Below are 16320 nucleotides of genomic sequence, written 5' to 3' on the forward strand. Positions count from 1 at the left end.
ATGTGGATGAATCAGCAAGGTCTTTAACCCTAATCAGGGTAGATTGCCACAAAATTTGGCACGCATGACACCCATGTTCTAATCTACAAGATTGTGTCTTAAGTTTTTTTAAACTGTCAATTTCTAATTCTGATTAAATGATTATGCAAATTAAACTCAAATCTCATTTTAGCCTAATTAAAAGTATGGAGAATTAACTTTTTTGGTTTGTGTACATCTGTATTAACATGTTCAACAATTGTTCATCATAAAAACTTCCAAAAGTCATTTAAGTTTTTATGTATTTTATAGTGTTTAGAATATCTTATGTCTCTCCTTGTTTTTAGATTTTTTTCTTTGTTTTTTTTTTTAATTGTCACTGACCACTTTCCTACCATAATTAGCATGAAATCAATCATTCAAAGTGATGAATAGTAAAAATGGGTTTTCATGAGTTTCATAACAGAGCACTTTTTTTTTATAGGAAATGTACTCAAAATCACAAAATTGTGCTCGTTTGGTGACATGCAGCTACAAAAATGGGTGCGATTTTATTAAAAGTTTGTGCTGACATTGCAAATTTGGTCTTAAAAGTTGTGCAAGACTTGAACAAAAAAGGTCAAGAAGCCGTATGATAGGCCTTCTCGTGTCACAAAATTATTGTGCGAAACGTTGAGGGGGCAGATTCTGCCCCCCTCCACCCCTTTTAGGGTTAAGTGGTATGTCTGAACAGTGTAACAATGAACAATGTATGATAAACGGTTATGTCAAGAGAGGCAGGTATGATATTTATGACAGAAAGCAACATGGTCTTCTTTGTTCAGGCGTCATGACCGTGGGAAGATAGCATTATTCAGTTTCGCAAAAGCTTATAATGCTGTGTTTTACTCTCGTGGGTTAAAAAGTGCAATAACTAATATGGAGTTAGCGCTAATTTAGTCTTCCCTCAAGCCTTCTCTAACTTGGCTCTGATGTTAATTATGATTACACAGTTGAAGGATGGGCAGGAGGAGAAAGTGAATGAATTCTTCAAGGCCAACCGGTACGTCAAGGGCTCCTACACGGACGACGCGGCCTTCGAGAACCTGAACGGGGTTCTCGAAACCATCGAGAAAGGCCAGAAGGCAAACAGACTGTTCTACCTTGCTCTTCCTCCATCCGTATTCAAAGATGTCACAACGCACATCAAGGGAACGTGCATGGCAAAGAAGTGAGTACTGTAAAACAAAATATGTTTCTATGGAAACCAGTGGGCTTGCATGTCTCTTCGAGAGAGGCAGGCAGTTTCTTATGTGCACATAGGCGCACTCTGCCACGAATAGTGCGGTTCACCAGAAATAAGTAGATTTCGAATGAACAAAATAGAATTTTAATTTCATATTTGTGTTTCAATATCATAGCTTTGTATTTACTTCCATAACATTATTTTGCTTCCATCATCTTATAGACCTTTGAAAACAGACTTTTGACAGAAATACCTGTAGTGATTAATGCATTCTGTTGTATTCAATTCATATATAAATTGATATCTAAGACAAGCTTCAGAAAAATGCACATATAAATGATTGTAATGTTGCTGTGGACAGATGATGATAAGAATGAAGATAACATCAATAATCTATGAATATTTGCCTCGCTATCAGTGGCTGGACACGAGTGATCGTGGAGAAACCATTCGGGCGTGACCTGGAGTCGTCCTCGGAGCTCTCGACCCACTTGGCCGGCCTATTCAGCGAGGAGCAGCTGTACCGAATTGACCACTACCTCGGCAAAGAGATGGTGCAGAACCTCATGGTGCTCAGGTAAAGTGCCCACCGGTCAGTCATGTCCCCCCTGCCTCCTTTGAGTGTGATGTTAGTGGTCAGCTTGTAGCCTTTTTTAGAATGCATATCTCAGTTAACTTGCATTTCCTCTTCTTTCTTTCATCTTCTATGACATCTCAAGATAGAATTCCTGCCACTGTGTATCTCCCCAAAATAGGATGGCACCATTTTACACATAAGGACACATACTTGCGGATATATTTTGGTCTTCCATTTGAAATAGCTGAGAGTTCATTGCCAATGCAAGATTCCTTGTGATATTAAAAAAAAAAATGTACAGATGTAATATTATGCATTGTTTGAGTATTTCACTTGATCTAATATATTTCATGAAATTGACCTTTTCCATGCCCCCCCCCCCACTGCAATTATATGTGAGATGTAATGTTATTGTAAATCCTTGGTGTTCAGATCCACAGATGTCAAAAGTATTAAAATTCAGTGTTTATAGGAGCTGCCAGTCATTGGCAATTTTCCCAAAGCTCTCATAGCTCTCAAAGCAATGGGTGAAATACTAAAAAACCTATCTTCAAATATCTGTGAATTTCCCATGATGCAGGTTTGGCAACAGGATCTTCAGCCCCATCTGGAATCGAGACAACATTGCCTCTATCATCATATCTTTCAAGGAGCCATTCGGTACCCAGGGTAGAGGAGGCTACTTCGATGAATTTGGAATCATCAGGTAAACCATCAGCCCCCCCCCCCCTTCCTCCTTTCCCTCCTCTTTTATTCTTCTTTTCCCTTCTGTTCTTCAATCTCCATCTCTTAAAGGAAACCAAAACCCAAAGAGAAATGTGAATTGAGTGAAAGCAGCAACACTAGTGGAGCACATCAGTGAAAGTTTGAGGAAAATCGGACGATCGATGGAAAAGTTAGCAATTTTATAAGTTTTGGTTTTGGAACCACTGGATAAGGAGACTACTTGAGTTTATGGCATCATGTGTGGACAACAATATAAAGAAAATATAAAGAAAATTCAATATGCTTTCACTTTTCTAGCATGATGAAAGAGCACTTCAATAACTGCTTTCAGAAAGCAGGGGGAATAATTACTACCCTTAACATATGTCAGTATCAAATTGATGGAATGTGTAATTTTCATGAAAAATTAATTTTTGTGGAATTCTCTTTATGTGTCCACACATGATGTCATGAAGTCTAGTTGTCTCCTTATCCAGTCATTACAACACCAAAATTTTAAAAATTGATAACTTTTGCATCGATTGTTTGTTTTCCTCAAACTTTCGCTGGTGTGTTCTACTAATGTTGCTGCATTCACTCAATCCCCATTTCTCTTTGGGTTTTTGTTTCCTGTAATACTCTATCTTCACTTCCTTTTTTTCTTTTCTGCCTCCATTTTCTTCTCTCTTACTATTCCTCTTTGTTTCTCTCCTCATTCCTTTTTTCTCTCTTTTTCCTCTTACTCTTCATCTTTCTCCCCATACTTTTTCTCTTCCTCCACTTCCTCTTTCTCCATATTGCCCCCTCCCCCGTTTCTCTGTCTGTTAATAATAATAATAATAATAATAATGATGATGATGATGATGATGATGATGACAATTATAATTATAATGATAATGATAATGATAATGATAATGATAATGATCATGATAATGATAATAATAATGATAATAGTGATAATATTAATGATAAGAATAATAGCAAATTCTTATATAGTGCATTTCAGACTTGAAAAGAATTTCAATGCGCTTTACAAACAAATTATACCATAATACAAAATATTACAAAAATTGCAGTTTACCAAATACAATATGTTACTGTAGAATAACTATTTCTTACACGTACATAGAGGGTCAGAGTTGCCAATACATCTGACATAATTACGTTAATAAGTTCAAATTCAACAAACACATGCTACTTTGTATAAATACGTTTTGAGTTTTTGTTATTGTTCTCTTGTCTCTTCTACTCACCTCTCCTCTTCCTGGTTATTGAATGAAGACAATCATGTGACACTTCTTTACTCTAGTTTCCAATTAGATCTTCCCTCCCCCATACTATTTTTTTTTTTTTCATTACAGTACACATGTGAAATATCACCTTTGTTTTTGAGGGGGGATTTCACTTCCTACTAATCCTTTGTTTCTGTGCTTAATTTTTGGAAGTTTTTATTTCCATCATTTGAGCAGTCCCTAAATATATTTACTTAGTTATTTCACAGTCCTCCCCCCCCCCCCCCAAAAAAAAAAAAAAAAAAAAAACGAAAAATATCAAACTTTATAACTGTCTGGACATACACTAATGTCAAATTACAGAATGAGTTTATAAAGTGGATAGACAGTTTCATGAGAATTATGGGGAGAAATGTTTGTTTAGTTTGTAAATGTTGTCAATTCTTCTAAAGCATGCAATGTGAGAAAATATCCAACAGGTGAAGGACTGAAGGAAGCAGTAAAAAAAAAAAAAAGTCTGCAAACTTCTGGTACTCAGTGTTGCCAATTTGTAACTTGTTTTTTGTCAGGGATGTGATGCAGAACCACCTGCTACAGATTTTGTGTCTGACAGCCATGGAGAAGCCGTCCTCAACCAATGCAGAGGATATCAGGGATGAGAAGGTTGGATATCTCTTCATTTTATGTTGGGTCTTCTCTATAATTACTCATTCTTCAAGGTCTTGTTTTCATTTCATAAAAGATGTAAGGATACCAACTCTTTCTAGAGCCACAAATTGGTTTGTCCGAGTTCTCCCAGAGTGTCTCTCCTTGGCCGTAGCAACAGCCAATCAGGAAGCAGGATTCTTGTCATTACCATGACACTTGCCATTGCAACACAGTTGCTGTCATAGCAACTTTTTATGAAGTGGGATCCTTTGCCTATTTTGAGTTAGCTACTGTGGAGAAGTGTGTGACTATTGCTGTGATTATGTATTTATAATTCTGCTAGCATTACAAATGTGCTCTGAGAGCTCGCAGGTTTGCTCAGCATCCAAAAAATATGGAAATTATATTCTCATTGACATGGTAATTTCATCCTGTATAAGTTGTGGGAGTATACTGCATTTTCCTTATATTATCCATGACCTCAAATGAATAAGTTATATACTGCATAAGCTTTTATTTTTGCGTAGAGTTATTTCCGCGAATGAGGAGGTCACAGACAATTTTGTGAGATGTTGTTTTCGTGATTTCACATTGAGGCTTATCATAAGTGCTCTATTAGCCTAGTGTATGGTGACGTTTTCATGTATTGTTAAAATTTGTGGTCCTGCAGTGATTTGCGAAATTCGCAAAAATTAAGCCCTCGCAAAAATAACAGCTTATGCAGAACTTTTTCCGGATTATCTTGTCATGTTGAGGAGGCGTTGGGTGTTTAATAGAAATTCATTCTTTGTTTTTGATACTGCTTGTGATGCTGTGTACTGAGATGAAGATAAATTGGTCTTGAGATCAGCCGTAGCAAGCAATATGAGGATCTATTGTAACTAGGTGAATGAGACCACAGACTTTCCGTTATACCGTTCTTGGTGCGAGTCCTCCAGGCAGCAGTAGTTATGCCCCTAGGCAAGGCACTGAATCGTCATTGCCTAGTCCTGCTCATTTATAAGTACTCTTTGTTCCCTTAGTGGTCATGTAAACAAATTCACTCCATTGAATTCAATGTTAACATCACAAATGCAGTCCGGAAATCACTGGCTTGTAGACATGTGAAGTATATATGTATATATTTATATGGTTTGTAGAGATGTGAAGTATATATGTATATATTTATATATTTTGTAGACATGTGAAGTATATATTTATATGGTTTGTAGACATGTGAAGTATATATGTATATTTATATGGTTTGTAGACATATGAAGTATATATGTTTGTTTCTTGGCAAGGTCAAAGTTCTGAAATGTATGCAGCCACTGAGGATGGAGGACGTTGTTCTAGGCCAGTACGTGGGCGACCCAGAGGGTGAAGGTGATGCCAGGGAGGGTTACCTGGACGACCCCACTGTACCCAAGGGATCGGTCACGCCCACCTATGCCCTGGCTAGGTTCATGGTCAAGAATGAGAGATGGGATGGTGAGAAAGATGTTTGATGAAAGTTTGTCTTTTGTCTCGAATGGACCTAGATCATTTCAGTGTTCTTCTGTGTAGGATTCTGAAATCAACTTTAATGTTTTGTGAAACTAGGGAAGATGATTATAAACAAAAATAGTTAACTTCAGTCAAAAGGTACACTAGCTCTGAAGAAATCCTCAGTTCAACTGCAAAGACTTCTAGACAGGCCTACAATTCTCTGAAATTGAATGAGAATTGGAGACCAAGTGTAGATTTCTTCACAGCAGTTAACTGCCACGTGTTCATTGAAGGCATTATTTACCATTTTGCAGATAAAACAAAAACCCAACTTTAGTGCTTCAAAATACTGTATATCCCGATTATTTCGCGAGGTTTTTATTTTCGCGAATTTCGCGAAATTAAAGACACGCGAAAATATTGACTCTATTCTCGATGTGAATTTGACGTACGCTTGTACATTTCTTCGTTCAGTACAGGACTCCACGATCGCGAATTAGACCACTCGCGAGATCGTCGGGAATTCCCGATTCGCGAAAATTTACACTCGCGAAATATATGGCGTATACAGTAGTTCTTAGATGGGAGTTAGGGATGGAAACAACCAATGTGAAAACGTTAAAGGGACTGTACAGTACTGGTTGAGGTGGGGATTCATGTTTTGAACATTCCTAAGTGAGATAATGAAAAGCCTCTTTTTAACCCTAACTAGGCCGGGGGGGGGGGGGCCTCCGAGGCCCCCCCCCCCTCGACGTTCCGCGCGATGTATCGCTAACGCAAAAAGCTATCACCGCGACGTTTCGTGACTTTTTTCTTTCGAGTCTCCCGCATCTTTTGACACCAAATTTGCGATACCCGGGCACGCGGTTCTGAAGTTGCGCATAAATATGTATGTGCATGTCAGACCAAAAATTGCTCAAAAACGTGAATTCGTGTACAATTTCAATGCAAACTGTGCTTACAGGCAAATTTCATAAAAGCATGATTATTTTGAGGTTTTATGGATTAAAATCAATTAATAACATATTTTCTTGTTCGGAACAATGTCGCGGACAAGTTTCATCGAAAAAACAATGAAAAACATAAAGTCGAAAAAACAAGGAAATACATAAGAAATTAAAAAAACAATAAAATACTTTGGAAATTTTTTCTGATGGTGTAATTTTTTTCTCTTATATTTGCTCAGGAGACTGAAAAGAATATTTCCACAAAAAATGTGCCCATTTTGAGCTTTATTTAGTGATTTATACCAAATTGTCTGATTTCATGCATCATTACGCATTAATTAGCATAATTTAGCATAAATGATAATTTCTTTAAAATTTAACCTCATGGTACTTTAGATTACATCATAGGCAATGTATGTGCCAAATTTCGTCGCGATTGCGCGGTCGACGGCCGAGATCTGGAGGGGGGGCCTGGGAGCCCCCCCGGCTCTATGATCTACCTAAATACCCCGGCCTAGTTAGGGTTAAATATGAAAGAGCATGTAATTTTAAGAAGGATTCAACGTTTATTTGATGAAAATTGGTTTTCAAATGGCTGAGATATCCAAAAAAGTGTTAATAATAAAAGGCGACATGCCACAACTTTATTAGGATCTCTTTGTTTCACCTTGTTTTTGGATATCTCAGCCATTTCAAAACCGATTTTCATCGAATAAACTTTTGATACCCCTTAGAACTGCATGCTCTTTGACATCTCATAGAGTGGTTTCTGAATATGGTAAAAGCTAAATCGTCACCTCGACCAGAACTGTACACACCCTTTAATCTGTAGAATCAATGTTCACTTTTGTTAGATATACACAATGTGATCAGTAGTTATAATAAGATTGTTTCTAGAATAAACCATCTACAGTTTTGGTTTATTGAGAAAAATAGTGATCTCTCCTGATATTTTGGGCTTTATTGTGAAATTTCTATATGGTAGGATGTTTTGTGATACAACTGACCTACACATATGTACCAAATATGATAACTCGAACATTTTTTAAATCACTGCTCCCGATAGTAAATAGTACCTTTAATCATATTTCCAGAGAACAAATATATGAGCGTACTACTGTCATGGCTGGACGTAAGAAGGATAGGAAAAAGCAGTATCAGCAAGGACAAATTTTACTATAACTGAAGAAAGACGAGACTTGCAATTTGTATGCCTATATTGCTCTAGTTCTTCATCTTGATGAAGAAAAAAAATATGTTAGCATTTTTGCTGGTATGCAGGTACATGTCTGATGACAGAGATAGAAATAAAGGCAGTAGTAATCATGATTACTGTTGATATGATATGATATGATATGATACATCAATATGGAGTCACAAAGGAGAAGTATTAATTCTGAAGTAATGTGACTGGAGCAGTCCTTTTACTGGTAATATATAAAGTGACTGTGGAGCACAAATTTCATGAAGGAAACAAGCGATTCAAATGTTCATCAAATATTTGAACTAATCCTTTTGATTCTCTTTTCATTACAGGTGTACCATTTATTCTCAGATGCGGAAAAGGTATGTCTGAACGATGTACACTGTCTTTTCGGTGTATGTGAGAACCCAGTATTTAACTTTGGCCTGCATGTCTTGTGAATTATTGCTCTGTGTGATTATGTACACTTGAAGTCCTTGTTGTAACACTGTTTAGAAAGTTCATAAATCCATGGGTATATTTTGTTGTTTGACATTGATGGTATGAATTATGTTTTCTGAGGTTTGTTGGTGCCTCTTTTGTGTTAAGCATTCATGAATACATTCATTTGAGTGAAATAAAGAACCAGAATTATATTAATTTTTTTCTCTAGTATTTTACATTCTCAAAACAGCAGATGATAATGGGTGTAAATAAATATGAAGATAGACCTTGCCCACAGTATGCAATGTCATTGATTTTCAGTGTGTTGTATATTTAGATTTTACGAAATATGTCATATTCAATTTAGTGTTGCATTGAGTGTCTTCAGAACTCGCAAAACATGAAGTGGTGTATTCAATTGCAAGGTTTCAGCATATTTTTTGCCCTTATTTGATTATCAGCTCTGAACGAGCGCAAGGCCGAGGTGCGTGTGCAGTTCCGTGACGTGCCGGGTGACATCTTCGGCAACGTGCAGCGCAATGAGCTGGTGATTAGAGTCCAGCCCAACGAGGCGGTCTACGTCAAACTGATGACCAAGAAACCAGGGATGCAGTTTGGTACTGAGGAGACAGAGCTGGACCTGACCTATGGGTCCAGGTACAAGGTGAGAGGAGGGTCTGGACTGGACATAGTTCCAGTGGTCAGAGTAATGAGCTGGTCCAGCTGACAGCATTTTCATCTAACACACTCTAGGTCGCTGGTTCCAAGCCCAGTTTAAGCCAACATTTTTTTATATTGTGACATCATGCAGCCATCCCTGCCTGCATTGGAAATATAATCTATCAATCATGCAGGATTGTAAATAGACATCACATGTGTCAAAGAGCTATAACCCAAGCATGGATGAGATCCCCTTTTATCTCTTGTGAAATGCGTGGAAGACCATAGTGAAATAGTCTGTTTCGTGCTCATTTTGGAAAAGAAATAAGAGATATCAACACATCATTTTCTGAAATTATATCTTTGAATTTCCAAGCTGGAAGAACAATCTCAGAGTCAATCCAAACCAGTTACCTGAGTCTGTTACCAGGCCAGTCTCAGTGTTGGATATGTTAACGAAGAATAGTAGAAGAAGAATATCTTTACCCATGATCCAAGATGAGCGTAGTTCCACATATAGCATTAAATAGGGTAGGATACCACTGTAAATTTGAGAGATATCTTGTATTTGTATAATTGTCATAATAAATGTGTTATGATCATTATGTGCTGAGAATCATAGCTCTAATTTTTGTTTTCCTTCCAATCCACAGGATCTTCCCCTCCCCGATGCCTATGAGAGGCTGATACTAGACGTCTTCTGTGGAAGTCAGATCCATTTTGTGAGGAACGACGAGCTGGCCGAGGCGTGGCGGATCTTTACCCCTCTCCTACACGAGATTGAAGAAAAGAAACCCAAGCCAATTTCCTACAAATATGGCAGGTAAGCAGTTGGGGGACAACCCCGGAGTTGGAATTGTCGCATTGTTTTCTTTTGTAAATACATGCTTACTTACGAACTGAAAGAATTCTTAAGTTTTTAGCAGGATATAGTTCTTGAACGTTTGTATGCCTTAATCATTAATGTACTTTTTTTTTTTTAAGGTCATCTATTCCTGTTAATTGTTTAACTCTTTATGTGCCATGGTGAAAACCCCCTGTGTGCCACGTTATTCTGAGACACGAAGGTAGTCATGCTTTGAGAAAGAATTCTGTTTTTCCAATTTCTTTAACTTCTACAAATTTCTGTTAAGATGGGCATAATAGTAGGCAAAGTTAAAGAGGAATGCCGAGCTTTGTTTCGATATAAATTGTATGACGACTCTACTGTGTATTTTCAATTTTTCTTTTGAATGATCAGTTGCTACATTACTGCAAAGGCATGACTTTTGCACATTAAACCGTGACAGAAACTTAGAATGCACGAGCAAATCTAGTTGGGAACATCGCTTGATAGTCGATCACCACATAGAATGCAAGCCGTATATGAGAGGAACAAAAGCACGAGAAACGCTTTCATTGTGCCGGGGGATTAGCAGTAATTAGCGGTTTATCGATCGGTCTTGGCGGCTTTGTTTGTTGAGCAGAATATGCGAAGTTGGCACGCCGTCGACTGAGTCAGAAGTACGAACGTGGCACATAAAGTGTTAACTTGTTTGTCTTTCTTTTCTTTTTCTTTTTTTCTACACTGTGTTGCAAATCATGTGAGGCATCAAAATGAAATTCAATCAGACCTTGTTCAATTCAAGTCATGTCAAAGACTTCATAGCATGATGCAGCAGTCACAGGTCAAAGGTCAATATATTAAGTTTCGCAAATCTTCAGACTGCTCGTTAAAACATTGACAATTGATCAACTTTACAGGTTTATAATCCAAGACATGGCAATCAACTGAGATAGTCTAGAAGGTGATATATCTGAGCTAGAAGAGGGATCATCTTTCTATTTTCTTTTCTGCTTCAGGGAGAAATATGGCCATATATGTGCAAAGAATGTGTTGATTCTCCTTTACTCCTCGAAGACTTTATGGAAGAGCTATTTGTATATTTGAAGAGACTACTGTAAAACATGAAATATTCGCGGCATGAATTTTTCGCGAATTGGAGCCGACGGCCTTTTTTTGCGGCATGAAATTTTCGCGAACTGCCACTGGCATTCAATGCATAATGTAGTGTAGACAAGAACTTTCGCATGCATTTTAATTTTGTTAATCTTGGTGCTCGCGAAATTAAAATGCACGCGAACATTCCTTGTTTTACAGTATTCTCTCTCAGAAATTATTTCCCATTTCTCTGTCTCCATTGCAGCCGAGGACCCGCTGAGGCAGATGAACTGACAAGCAAGAGTAATTTTGTCTTCACCGGTACCTACAAGTGGAGCAACCCAAACAAGTAAATGCTCAGTCATCCTCGTATCCGTTACCATGACAACCTAGAGTACTCATGCTTCCCACGTTTCTCAAAGGAAACGATTTGCATCGGCTTCAGTAGTGTAAAGTTAGGATTGCTCGATAATGCGGCGTGTTGATGTCAAGTAATCGGCAAGAATTGTAGTTTTGTTGCAGCATGATCAAATCACCCATTAAATGGTTCTGACTCAAGGTGAAATGTGCAAAAGAAAGGCGTCATTATGTTTTTTGTCTGTTTATTTGTTTGATTTGAGTACTACAAGCTCTTCTCCTTGTAGACATGTTTTCTTTGTTGTAGGGAATCCTAGATTCCGAAGCTGAAAGCTAGATTCCCCCAATGATACAGACCACTCTCATTAACTAATTTGTTTGAATTCAAAATCAAATGGGACCAAAATTAGTTTATGTTAGTGTTCCTTTACCTTTGACAAGACATGTAATCAGCTTGTGCAGAGTGATATTAGACACCAGCTTGTGTGATCAGGTTGTCTATAAAAATTATAGAATAGAACTACAAAAGTTTGAATATATTTTGCATCTCATTAAGACAAAATAACCCCAACAAATGTAACATCACTTGCATCTTGCTAAATTGACAGATCACAGATGAAATCAGAGTCAAGTCATTGCCAGAGTCAAGGTTTTAAAATATGAAAGATGTTTTCCTCCTTTTGTCCGTGCTGATATTCTCAGTGATATTCTGTCGTGAGCAGAGCTAAACATGACGCTTTTCGTGATATAGTAAACACAACTTGCTTGTGCTGGAAGAAATTTTGCATTCATTATTAGCAAGGCTGTTACCGCGGCAAACTGAAATTTCATACCCGTAAGAAGCCGAATAATTTTGTTGCCCATTTTTTATTAGACACTCTTCCCTTCTCTCTCCCCCTTCAAAACAAAAAACAAAAACAAGAACAAGAAGAAACCAATAAACAGAACAAAACAAAAGCAACAAAACAAAAAACAACAAAACACTATCTTCATGTCATTTGATATTATTTTGGGAGGGGAGAGGCATCAAACATGATTTTGCAAAATCTCATATGTTCCTAAAACTTTGGAGTCTTTAATGGAGTGGCACTTTGGACGTGTGTATCACTGCCCCCTTATCTCTATAGAAAAGGATATTTTTGACACAAACACAGCAATATTTGATAATACTGTAGGGCAAGTGGTGTGATACAAAGAATTGTTACTCCAGCTCGGTATCAGGTATCTGCTGCTGAAACATAACATGCTTCCACCTAGCGGTATGTGCTGCTGTAACAATGAGATGCTGTTTTAGCTTTCAGTGGTCACGTGTGGGATACATATGTAGAGATTGTCAATAATTTGTAGTATCTGCCTTCTCAAATGTCTTCTCAAATGCTAAACTTGGTCTCCCTGCTAAAATTCACTGATGTACGGCTCCTGTGTGTAGACTTCTTGTTTCGTTTTGTTTTTCATTTGTTTGAAAATAGACCTGCTTAACATAATGGGTAATGCTAACTTAACATGTAATTCAACAAAGATTATATGAAATTGATGAGAGTCACATTACAGAAGTTTATCACGAATGAATAAAGTCGTACAGTCTCTGATATGATGTTGTGGTGATAGTTATCAGGGTACTGGATGATTCCTCTTCAAAATTGAATTCTTTGCTGGTCGGCAAGATGATCTGCTGTTAAGGCAACTGAAGGGTCTTTGTGCATACTCTGCATACCATGTGTTGGTCAATGAACAAGTACAATTTTTATACTTACTAATACTAACACCAGGACAGAAATTTATTTAAACACGAACAAATTACTTATTCAATTTAATGTCCGGTTCATCTGAACATTTAATGCTTCACCCTTAAAGACATTCTGTGACAATGTGTGAGGCCTCGTGTTGCTAGTGTAAACAGGTCAGAATAGAAAATGACAGGGTATGTAATCTTAGTTACCTCTACACAGAAGCATCTGCTCTGATTTCCTTTGAGAAGAATTTGTAGGCATTCTTCTTACCATTATTATATGGCTGTATGAAAGTTAAACTGAAGTTTTGAAATGACAAGCTTGTTGTTTTGTTAATGGAGTCAAACATGATCCAGTCATTGTCTGAGAATGAATATCTATTTTTCTATGCAAATTATCCTATTTAAGTCACCTTTTAATTGCAAGAATGAATTTATGATGGATCTCATTAATGTATAGGGAGGAATGATGCAATCTCTACGTGTGTCGCAATGAACGTATCCATTTGGATGTTAAGGTCTGGGCAAAGCTCAGCGAAGGTCCATTGAACATTCATTGAAGAAGTCATATGTACTGATATATTTCAACATGATGGCACAGAAATATAAAGGGCAACTGAAATCATGCCTAATAGCTTACTGTCTCCTTGTTTGCATGAAGAGGCTACCCACTGATAACTAGAGAATGGTTTCAGTTTTGTTTGAAGATTGTGCAAATGCCACTCAGCTTGGCAGATGTCACTGCCATATCTCACATAATTGTGATGTTGAAAAGTAAGTCGTGGTGAATGCGACCTGTGATGTTTATTACAGAGCATCTACATTCACATCAACTATAAAGTGAACTTAATTCTTGTGCAAAGTTATTGAATGGTACGCACAAATCAACTGCTCATTTGAAGCGATTGGCCTTACTAAGAATTACTTGTAGTTAGTTTGATGTGATGGTTCTCTGAAAATACTCGGAGCACTCTGGTATCATCATCTATCGTGTGAAATTGAAGTGAATCACAAATATATAACCAGCAATTTTGAATCAGCAGAATAGAAATGCTAGTCCACCAAATCTCTAATTCCTTTCAGCATGTAAAAAAAGAAACAAAACTTTCATATGTCATAATACGAGATGTTACACTGTTGGGTGGTTCTTTGGGACATAAGTGCATGTATACAGGCCGACATTTTTTCTCTGCGTATATGTCAATGGCATGATTTCAGAGCACTTCCTACCTTGGTGTGGTAAATGATACTAATATACTATGTGTCAGATATTCTCAGCCCTTCATCTTGTGTTTTCTTGTCCTTTCAACAGACTGTAGCATCCGTAAGCAATGCAGTAACCCAGAGCCATGGGGGAACAGCTACTGAGTAGCACAAGGCACCAGCCAGCTAGGCTGGACCAAAAGATACTACATAACAGGGTTTGGGCACTTCGTTTTTTTTGAGAGTTAGCCGTGTACTTATGTCGTATGTCTTGGCTTGAACATCAACAGAGACTATTTTTGTACTATTAAAGTGGCCACTTCACACTGTGTCGATGTCAATCTTGACAGATGGTGTGTTTCACAGTGATGTTCTGTAATTCAGCTACCTGTCTTAGCAGTATCCCAACCCCTTTCCCCCTCCCACTGTGAACAAGTAATATAGTTTACATACCATCTTGTATGCATAATGTCATCTGCATTGATGTGTACATTCACATGGGTATCATTTGACAAATATCGCCGTCCTCACTCTGGAATGAACTGAACTGACGTGCTGTAAAGGTGTGGAGCATTTCAAGAAACTGTCAGTATCTATTTGGGGGGGGGGGGGGATAAATGTCTTTGGCAAACAAAACCTCTTATTTAAGTTTTGAACAGAAACTCTCAATCAAGTGAAATACATGTAGTCATGTATCTATCATACCATGACGCTGGTGTGAATGTGAAGGGCATATAGCGGTAGCCAAGTTCAGACATCTTACCATTCTGCTCATTTCTGAGACAGTTTGTTAGGTGCGTCCTTCTACCAAGGCATAGCAGAATGTCGTCGGCACGTTTGCCTAATTCATGGCATACGATACATATTTGTGCCTATTTATAAACTCTCAAACCTTCAAAGCAACAAACATGTCACCTTGCATTCTTATTTAAAACATACACAGGGAAAACTTACTGTGTTAGTGTCATTTGTGTTGTTAGGTTTTTGTACAAAGTCTCTTGTAAACAGTTCATCTGTTCTAAGGGGTGTGTGCATCTTCGATCCAAATCACAAAACTATTTTTTAGAAGTGACCAGACTCCTGGTATGTGTTTTTAGGTTGCCTGAGGCAACAATGACTTATATTGAGCTATTTCTGATCTCATGCAATGAGATATTTAAAAAAAAGTGAGTGTAGCACCAGACAAATTTGATAACAAGATATGTAGAACTATTCTATATTTTGTACTGAACTCATTACTGTAGGTAATTGCTGCTTGCTGGAGAAACAAATTATTTTGCAAATCAAATGTTTTGTCAGAAAGCAAAAGTTTTCCTTCCATGGAGCTTAGACACAACAAAGTTTTGTACCAATTTGAAGACTTGCAATTGACACGATTGTATTTTTTCTAGCATACGTATGTTTCTAGTGAACATTTCTACCTACTAATCCCATGGTATAATATCATTCTATTTGAATGCAAGCATTTTGATAAACAAAACAGAAAGTGGGAATGATTGACCGGTGTGCTAATGAATTCAAGTGAATTCTACATTGTGCCAATCACCCTGAACTAGTTTCATTCAGGGCCTGGCGTAAAGATGGTGCATCTAGAAGATTGAATTGAATGGAGCATGTTATGCTTTCTGAAAGTACTGAAGCTGAATATATTTAGATAGAATTCTCAGTATTTTTTTACAAATATAAACAGAAACTATGAAAGATTGAAATAGACTCACTACACTATGTGCAGCATATATGAATTTTGGTTTGTGTATTTGAATGTATACTATATACATGTATGTGTGTATGTATTTAAGTGTATACTTGTACATCTACGTTTATACAGACAAACATGCATGAAAACATGCAGACATACATGTATTGATGAACATGAACAAAATATTCACTCTTTCATAGCTCAAACGCTGTTATTTGGGTAGACTTTAATATTCATAATGACACAAATATATTGTACTAGATAAAAAAAGAAATATATATTCTATCTCTGCATGATGCATTTCTCGCTTCATATGAAAATAAATACCGGTGGCAGATTTGTAG

The 16320-nt window shown here is 37.3% G+C and overlaps 1 protein-coding gene across 3 annotated transcripts in view; it reads left to right on the plus strand.

Annotated features, from left to right (window-relative positions):
* Positions 1–16320, plus strand: part of LOC140246184 (glucose-6-phosphate 1-dehydrogenase-like) — a 43585-nt gene extending 27265 nt beyond the window's left edge. For all 3 annotated transcript variants that reach the window (XM_072325625.1, XM_072325626.1, XM_072325627.1), the window contains exons 5-14: positions 972–1189; positions 1623–1781; positions 2362–2487; positions 4288–4381; positions 5650–5836; positions 8317–8346; positions 8869–9071; positions 9721–9890; positions 11254–11337; positions 14387–16320. In XM_072325625.1, coding sequence (XP_072181726.1) covers positions 972–1189; positions 1623–1781; positions 2362–2487; positions 4288–4381; positions 5650–5836; positions 8317–8346; positions 8869–9071; positions 9721–9890; positions 11254–11337; positions 14387–14393 — 1278 coding nt within the window. In that variant the 3' untranslated portion in view covers positions 14394–16320. The remainder of the gene's footprint in view (positions 1–971; positions 1190–1622; positions 1782–2361; positions 2488–4287; positions 4382–5649; positions 5837–8316; positions 8347–8868; positions 9072–9720; positions 9891–11253; positions 11338–14386) is intronic.

Source organism: Diadema setosum, chromosome 2 (genome assembly GCF_964275005.1).
Source record: "Diadema setosum chromosome 2, eeDiaSeto1, whole genome shotgun sequence".
In the NCBI taxonomy this organism is placed as follows: Eukaryota; Metazoa; Echinodermata; class Echinoidea; order Diadematoida; family Diadematidae; genus Diadema; species Diadema setosum.